General features: G+C 44.1%; 1 protein-coding gene across 1 annotated transcript; it reads right to left on the minus strand.

Moving 5' to 3' along the window:
* Positions 1-865: 865 nt before the first annotated feature.
* On the minus strand, positions 866-8,885 carry LOC139717264 (myc protein-like). The gene is made up of 3 exons (XM_071628761.1): positions 8,784-8,885; positions 6,600-7,429; positions 866-3,317 (listed from the first exon to the last, which is right to left on the minus strand). The coding sequence occupies exons 2-3, from the start codon at positions 7,285-7,287 to the stop codon at positions 2,686-2,688; spliced, it is 1,320 nt and encodes a 439-aa protein (XP_071484862.1). The 5' UTR covers positions 7,288-7,429; positions 8,784-8,885; the 3' UTR covers positions 866-2,685.
* Between the last annotated feature and the right edge of the window lie 534 nt (positions 8,886-9,419).

A 9,419-nucleotide genomic window follows, 5' to 3' on the forward strand; every position in this document is an offset into this window, starting at 1 on the left:
CTCTTTCATATTTCATAACAGGTTTCTCATTGTCGCGCGCACACACACACACACACACACACACACAATAGAATGGAAACATGAAGCCCCATCTTAACCAAAACAATACATCCCTTTTTAAATCTCTTTCTGTGTATTTATGTTTCAATACATTTTGTTGGGCGTAAGGCATTGGAGAACACCTAACAAGCTTTGCTTTTGAGAAGTCGGGGGATAATTGCCGGTAGTATTGAATAAAAACATACCGGTATGGACTAGTAATAAGGACGAACTGAGAAATATTACGTGCGTCTTTCCAAGAATCGTGTGGGCGTGGCAAGTAAGAATGTAAGAACACGTAATCCTGACGCTCACTGTTTCATTGCATATTTTCGTTGCACATTATTTAAAATCCACGCGAAAACTCTTACCAACGAGATGTGTGTAGGCACATACAATACAATTCTCCAACCCACACTTTCATTTTCTCACGCTCACTCGCATTCCAGGCATCTACTTTGCGTATAACTGTACATGTAATATCACTCACACAATACACGCGACACACACAGCTTTCCCCTTGCTTTGGTGCATAAGGGCCCCTCTCCACACTTGAGTTCACTCAGAGGGCACGAGCAGTCTGCATTCCAATCAAGAGACACACCCCCTTATACATATTCATGTTGCAAGACATCACAAAGGGCGCAAAGCCCACGTGATGTCTTCCGCGGGCTTTTTTGTTCCAAACCCCGCGACTCACCAAGCCGACGCAACCCCAAACAAAAAAGGTCTCAGCGTGCTGTACGAACCAGCTGTGAGTCCAAAACAATGGAACAAAAGCGACGGCAGACATTTTTAAATGTACGTGAGATTTTTCCGTGTTTTTAATACGCCAAATCGGCACTTTCACTACAGAATAAAAACAATTCACAGATTGTTGGTGACAAAAAGATGTTTTCCCGATTATGGTAGCTTTTCTAACACAAGTTTGAGAACAGAATTCGCTGCAAACACCGCAATACCAAGGGTTACGCTCTTTTACGAACAAACCAATGTTTGTAAACAATCTTCCTTGATTCTTTTTTTTTTTAAACAACAATATGCAAGAACCCGTTTGCAATAAATATTTGTCCTAACAAATCTCGCTACATGGAAGTTTGGGCCAAGGTGCAATTAAAGAAAAAGACAAACTCTGCACGCACACTGTTTCAAGGTTGATTCGTATTGAATTCACTTCACTGTCGACTATCTTCTTTAACGAAGATCATGGTTCTTTCAAGTCGGGGCCCCATCAAGAACAGGGATTTAGGCTAGACAGAAGTCAGTAATGACCAGTGTAAAATACATGCCTCAACACCTTTGTTTTACTGCAGGCAGCCCTTCGTTCGGGCCACACTAACCATTTATCTTTGTGTGCCTACAAACGCACATGAAACAATACGAGCAATTTTCTCATTTCACTACGCGTACACAGTCAACTTTGATTTGAAATGTCACGGAATGCAAATGTAGTACGTTGTCAAAAAATTTATGTAAGGCTGTGTTTATGTAAAGAGTCGAATTGAACGTGAGGATTAAACAAACATACAGAAGCTGCATGCAAAGCAAAGGACAGGAATCCCATACAGTAGAAGTATCACCAGATACATTTTCCTTTCTGTTGTACAAGTCTCGATTCCTGAGCATTTGTTATCTACAAGTGTATGTACCCAATTTCGCTTTTTCGAGTTTTTTTTTTCAATACTAAATATATATGATGTAAACAATATACACTTTAAACACTGTACAAACTTCGCGCCATAAAACTTTCATCATAGAACTCTTTCTTGTCAACTCTCCCCTAATAAATTTGCCTTTCTGAAGCTATAGACCTTGCTGTTCTGATAGAAATAAATGTATCCTTTGTACATATACTGTCTCTCTGTTATAGCTTTTCTGTTAAAACCTCTCTGGGCTTAGTTGGATGTGGCAAAAATATCAGTCTTTTACAGAACATCCACTCCTTAATCCATCATAAAATAGCTTTTCTGTTTATACAACCTCTCCTATTTACAGATTCATCTTTTTAAGCTTACTGTGCAAAAAAGCAACACTGTTCTCATCCGGTCTTCGTTTCTGCACCTGGAGTCCGCTTTCGCTCCTCCTGCCTTCATGTTTATATTATCACCAAATGTGGGACCGAGGACAATTTTGATATGCTCTTCAACAACTTTTTGACAGAACAAAACTTATCAAAATCCTTCTTTCTTTTAAAAACAAAATTCCCACCACAGAGCAAACAAATGTTTACACAAACTAAATTCTATTTGGCTGATAAATACAATCAAGGGTTATTCACATCACATCTGCACATCACATTAGCTTCTGAAATCTAACGTGTTAAGTCACAAAGAGACATTACTGGTATGCTTCTCCTACCAACTTTTTTCTCGTTTCTTGCTTTTTGTATACAAAACTTACAAAAAATCATTAAAAAAATGGAAGAAGAAATTCTGCTTATATCAAAATGCAAAAGATAGACTTGTTCACATACTCCACACCCTCAGGGTGAAAGAAAGGGCACATTTTTTTGATACAAAAAAATGAAAAAGGCAGTGTCAGAAAACGGATGTTCACAATACAGTTGGTCATCGTCGTTCAAAAAAAAAAAAGAAGAACTCTTCACAGATAATCGTGTCCATGGGAGGCACAAAAGTCCACGTCTAGTCACTTGGACCCTTCCAGCTGCTGTAACCGATGCAGCAATGCTCGATGTCGCCGCCTGGCCGCTTCTTTATTCCTCGTCAGGACCTCCTCCTCAGCATGCAGCTCGTGCACATAGTCCGTCGCTTTCTTGAGAATCACAATCTTTGCTGCCCTCGCCTGGTCCCGCAGCTCGGGGATCTCGTCGCGCAGCTTGAAGAAGCTTGTCCGCAGGTCCTCCCGCCGCCGCCTCTCCAGCACGTTATGGTTGGCACGGCGATCGCAGTCCTCTGAGTCCGAGGATGCCAGACTGCCGGACTGGCTGCCGCCCCTGCTGCTACCTCTACTGCTACCCCTGCTGCTGTAGGACCTGGACTTGGCGTGCTTGGACCCGAGGCTGCCCTTTGTGAAACTGTTCTCGAGGGCGCGCTTCACCTCCTCCAAGTTCACATGCTTGCCGCTCTTTTTCGAGCTCTGCACTTTCGTGAGGATGGACTTGTTCGACGAACACCGCTTAACAACCTTAAACACTTGATGGGCATGGGAGCCATGTTTGCGCGAATGCTTTGAATGCCGCTTGATAATTATAGTCCTTGGCACGCTGTGTGATGATGGGGTACCCTTCTTCTCCACTGTTACAACATCGATTTCCTCCTCTGCAGGCAAGAGAAAACAAAAAAGAAGACCATCAGTTTTCATTCAGATTCATTAGAATTATACTGGACAAGCTCATAACATTGATAAAATCTGTAAATATTAGACATAATGCTGCAAATAACTTCAGAAAAGGTATAGATATTAACCTGTAAGAGCAGAACTAAATACAGATAGCAGCAGTTTACTAGCATCTCGACGTGAGGCAACAGCAAGCCTGGATTGCGCAATGGCTAGGTCCCCACTGCAAAGGGGAAGATGGTATGGTATCTGCAATACAAACCCAGTATTGCAACACCAAGCCTGCCTCCAGTGCAACATACAGGCTGTCTCAGTGCAGAAAGCAACAGTCAACACAGACCAGAGGTCGCACTACAGCATCCCTTCCCCCCCCCCCCCCCCCTTCATTTAAATCTTGCCGCAGGGACCAGCACCAATGAAAAGAGGTGGGACAATTAAAAAATGAGACTTCCCCCTTTGAGCACCGCACTGTGACCAAATTCAAGATATGCAACGTTGGAATTTTGTATGATTTGTTTTGCATTTTCCCCTTACAATCGTTGTATAACATGGTGGCAATTGTGTAGACTGGCTACGAAGGACACATACCAAATAGGACCTATACAATGAATGAAGTAGAAAGGCTTCTCAGTTTCAGCTGTAGATCTCTAAATTTTTTACACCAGCACCTGCTTCTCTCTATCACATATCATGCATTGCTCATCTAATTGACTGAACTACACACTTTGAATACACCTGTTCCCACCACTATTTCAAACAGCCAATTGCGCACCTTCATTAATACTTTAATGACTGCAGGTTCATCTACTAGTACTAGAGAATCTACCCACAGTAGCAGTATTATGCTACTTCTCCGCAGCCCACAGAAAATTAATGCACGTTTGGTTTTACTGCGCTGCATTTCCTGGATATTGACAGGAAAAATGTTCTTGTGCTTACATGGACATGGTATGGCGGAGTGGAGAGAGAGAGGGATAGAGAAACACAGGAAATTACGCCAAGCCTACCATTGGGGCCCTGTTTAGGGGTGTACAGCAGCAAACGGGGTTTATCAGTGAGTCGGCAAGTGGCTTTCCCGCGTCTAGCTAGCAAGCTCTGTGTGCAATGCAAGAAGTACGAGTATTTAGAGTGGGACCGTAGTAGCAGTGTAGTAGTAGCTCTACTGAGTAGTAGTGACTCATTTAGCGGGGGCAAGGAGAAATGGAACTCCTGTCCCGATTTTTTTTGAAGTTGTGGCGCGAGAAATGAAGCTCGCCAATCTTGAAAAAGGGAGTGTTTCCTTCTCTCCCTCTCTCCTCCCCAAAGTTCTCGGGGCATTGAGCCAAATTTGTTTCTGGGTGCAGTAGTCGCCGGGAAGTACTATTACTGTTTAGGTCATAAGACTGTCGCAAGTGCAAGTAGGCAGGCACTCTAACGTTTGAGTTACGTCCAAATTGCTCATTTCACTGGGATTGTTTTTCTTTCGCTACCCCTAGCAGCGGCTCCAGTCATAATTCACTGGGTGAACTGCAAGGCAAACCGGATGGGGAGGCTACAGGGAACTTTTATTACACGCTTCCTGCCTTTTTTTTTTTTTTTTTACCTCCACCTTCTTACATTACAACACTCAAAATTATCTCCTTAGTCCTTTCCCTCAAACTCGTCATCTGCAAGCAATTCCAAGAAGTCGGCATTTTTTGTAGATCAATTATTCATGACAATCTAACTACTGAGCCTCTTTTCCAGACGGCCTGATTTCGTGTTCTTCCTAACTTCTGGTTGTACGATTTTTTTTTTTTTTCAGTGGAATAATGAGCAAAGATATTGGGACTCCCAACGAGATCATTGCAAGATTATTACTATTAACTTATGCACTTGTCAATGTAATGACGCACCCCACTACCCCCGGACATGGGTGCGTCATGGTCATTTTTTGACTGACCACACGGGGTTTTTGACGGACACCACAGTCACTTTTTTGACGGACATAACGCTGCAAGTGACGAACACCACAGTCACTTTTTTGACGGACAACACGTTGAAAGTGACGCACACCTCGGTCACTTTTGTGACGGACACCCTCGGTACATTTGACGCACCCCCGTAAATACTGAAACGATTTTTGCATACGTTTTATTCAAGCAATTTCATTTTCTTTTGGTTCGTACACATAATTTGTAAAAGTTTCGGCAAGTTTCCCTTACCATGTAAGCACCGTATTGTCATTCACCGTACATCACGCTGCTGCTACGATATTCCGTGCAGTAGTATGTATTCTGTGCATGCAATCCATACATGACAATCACATGTGTGCAGAATGCGCTGTGTGTGCGCGGCCATTGCTAGTGCGGTGGATGCATACTGCTGCAGCGCAGGTAGGTACACACCACGCCACGGCATTCATATTCCCGCTCGAGTACTGCGTAACTACAGCCAAGTCGCGGTACGTAGAGATTCGCACAGCTAACAGCGTCGCGCGCGCGTCTGGCCAGCTGGTCGGGCTATCCCGCGAGCAGAAAATGGCATGCGGCAAGCAGTTCTTCTGCTGCCGTTTCGACAGGAAAGATTTAACTAAGTTGTTACATCGCTGAACAGTCCCTGGTTTGAGATTGAGTATGCATGATTTCATGGGTTTGTTGGAGGGAAAATGTAAGGAGAAAGGGTGGCTTTTAAATTCTTTGCTTGCCAGATTCTGGCAAGCATTTTTTCCTCTTATTCCAAAACGCTTCCCGACTTTGATTTTCACTTGCCGCGGGAAAGCGCTCACTGTAATTTCACTCGCGGTACGTGTATCCAGCGTGCAAAAATGCGTGTTATTTTCCATAGCCAAGTGACGTACCATGACGCACCCCTCGGTCAAAATTTTGACCGACAATGATGGGATTTTGACGCACCCCTCGGTCAAAAATTTGACGGACAAAGCTGGTAAAATGACGAACACCTGGGTCACAAATTTGACGGACCAAACGAGGAAATGACGCACCCATGTCCGGGGGTAGTGGGGTGAGTCATTACATTGACAAGTGCATTATTTCTTTCTCTTCATGCCGTAGAAATCTAGAAAACGTCTAGTAAAAAAAAAAAAAAAAAAAAATCCTGATTTAACAGCTCATTATGTCACATTCACAGTCAAACTCGTGAAATATCTAAATTTTCCCCTTGCTAAGCAACTATTTTCATTTTTGGGGAAATTTGTTGGTTCGGCACAAATAGTTACAGGAGGGAGGCTACATGCATGATGACCATCAAAGAGTAAATTCTTAAACAATTGATAAAATAATTACCAGAATCTGACGGTGTATTGTTGCCCAGTTCTAGTCTCGTATCACTGAGTGGGTAGGGGAATACCGAGGTAGGGTCTACGCATCCATTGGCATTGAAGTCGCCCGTTGCACCGGTGCCGCTGCTGGTCAGTGCCCCGACCTGGCCCACCAGCTTGCTCTTGGCCGCCCGCTCTGCCTGCATCTGTCGTCGCCTCTCCTCTGCCTGGATAGCACTCCACATGCAGTCCTGAATAAGATAGTTCGACTTATGGTTGCCAATCCTAGCGGGGCTAGTCGCCCGGGCTACCGCTGTCGGTGTGGCGGAGGTAGCAGCCGTCACTTGCTTGCCCGTGTCTGGCCCGACAAAGGCAAAGCTCTGCGTCATCCACATTGGTTCGTCGTCGAGCAGGTCGGACATGTGTTGCAGTTTCTCGGAAAACGAGCTCGTCAGCAGGGGGCTACACCCACGACCCCCTCCTCCACCGCCACTATCCTCCCCGTCGCTGCTGGGGTGTGAAGGGCTGAGGGGAGGGGTGGGGAACAGCGACAATTCGAAATCAATGTCCTCGTCGAACTTTTTCCAGATATCCTCGCTGGGCGTCGTGGCGTTGGGCGAGGCGCTCGACATGCTCTCGCCGTAGAACTCGACGTCGGTGTTGTCGATGAAGCACTGTTTAAACGGGTCGAAGTCGGTCTCCATGACAGCCATTGCTTTTTTGACGGTTCCGTTGTTACGACTTTTGATAGAAATAGTGTCCAGAGAATAAGGAAGTCCCGTCGTCTCACGAATCGACCTTGTGTTGAGTTAGGAATAGATTATTAATCCGAATTATATTCCGAGTTTGGATGTCCTGTGACGGAAATACAGAGAGAAAAACTGTTAGCATGGTTGCTGATACATCCGAAGAATAAACTTTGACTTGAGAATGAAAGAGTGTGTCAAGAGCACTTTTTTTTTCCCTTCAACCAGACAGAAAGATAAAACAATTTGAATTAAATACTAGGGTCTAGATTTCTAGGCACCTTAACTTGGTTTTTTTTTCTTCACATCATCATCATAATACTAAATAGAGGTCACACCTGCATTTGCCAAATGAACGATGGATTTAGAACATAGCCAACCAAATTCTCATCTAACCGCCCGCGAGACCAAGACAAGAAGGGTAAGTTTTAGAAAAAAAACATCCAAGATCTGAGAACTCGAATCAAGATGCGACACAGCTAGATTACAGCACCAAACCATATGCAATATTATCACTATCAGAACACCTGATCGTATTATATCTAAGAGGGCTTTGTTCACGTTGAAAGTAAATAAAACACGACCCGCAGCCCGTGTCCAGTGCTCACAGGGTCACATCATCACCAGAGGATTTGCTTGGGTAAGCGACAACTAAAGGCACCCCATCAACACAAACTCCACTAGGGAGATGCAGACCTAACGTTAGAATTGATCAGGAAGAAAGACATCATTCCTACCGAATGGGCGGTGGAATAACATACCAATGACATAAAATAACAAGAAGGGTGACCACACGAGTGATGAACAACGAAGGAGGAACATTCATGAAAAATGAAGATAGTACCCGACGTAGGTCCAACGCATGTTGGCTTGGCAAAACTAGACCTATTTCGCAATCTCGTCTCAATATACACGTGTATGATACACGCAGTTGATCGCTTGCTGCGAACAGCACAGCACACCGCAGACCAATCTCACACACACATTACACACACACACACACATGGCATCGCAACGCATTATCGCACACTCGGGGAAAAAAAAAAAAAAAAAAAAAAACGCCGGTAGAATCAAAGTGAAATCTCATGTACACGTCTGAAAGCGAAGACAGGCTGGATATACGACTTCATGATAAATGAAATATCTAATTACAATCACTATAGAGTGGTCTAGGCCTACATGAACTCAAAATCCATCCTCTCCAGATGAACTAGCAGATGAAATCGCAGAGCTAGAGGGAAGAAGGCAGCAAAGTCGAAAGATGATCGAAGTGGAAATATCTACGCTCAGCTGTTCAGCCGGGGCCCTACCACAATATGTTTCTACTCAGGTCAGCAGAGCAAGACGATGTCGATGCACAGTACTAGTAGACACCCACGTCTGGAAGTTCCGAAACATGTCTAAAATTGTCAAAGCAAATCGCGAAATTTTACAAACACAGGATACATAGGTAAACTACTTACGGAATTCTTCGGCACGGAGGGCAACACTTAGAGAAAAACCCAATTATAAATCCAAATGTCAGGGGCGAACAACGCCGTCTGATCTGTCTCGACCGAGTCGGCTCTACAAGAGTGACCTCTCAACGATTGGATCGGGAATAATATATTTCACTGTCCTAAAATAACGCGATGCTCGCTAAATGGACTTGCGTGGCGGCACACACACACACAGACACACGCGTACAACAAGATCGTTCATTATGCACACTAGCGTACGATTGCCCTTTAAAAAACTACGACCGTAACACTTGAGGATATTCATCCGCAACAAACGGGGGGAGGAACTCATATCTGGATTACGCTTACTAATATTACTTGTGCTTACTTGATTGCGACAACCGGAGCCGTGTCAAACAAACGCCGGTAAGTTCAAATTTATGATGCTAAACACGGTAACCTGCGTTCTGCTCCTTTTCAACGATATACTATAGCGTCAACTTCTTTCCAACGGTTACTAGCTGTAAGATATGTACAGAACAAGGTGTGATACAGTATGACCGCTCGATAAACACACAGTACAGTTGCTGCGTGTTAAAGTCCACAGCAAGTGCACTTGTCATGCTTTGCTTACACTCGACATCAACTGCAGAAAACATA

The sequence above is a fragment of the Diadema antillarum genome, unplaced genomic scaffold (assembly GCF_040938485.1).
Source record: "Diadema antillarum isolate AM-2024a unplaced genomic scaffold, OU_Dant_1.0 scf00000007, whole genome shotgun sequence".
Lineage (NCBI taxonomy): Eukaryota > Metazoa > Echinodermata > Echinoidea > Diadematoida > Diadematidae > Diadema > Diadema antillarum.

What these genes read in the sequence shown, in the direction of transcription:
- LOC139717264 (XM_071628761.1), bottom strand. Translation starts at nt 7,287, where the DNA reads ATGGCTGTCATGGAGACCGACTTCGACCCGTTTAAACAGTGCTTCATC. An exon ending in CAATACACCGTCAGATTCTG is followed by an intron (nt 3,318 to 6,599) that starts GTAATTATTTTA and finishes TCTTGCCTGCAG; the next exon opens with AGGAGGAAATCGATGTTGTA.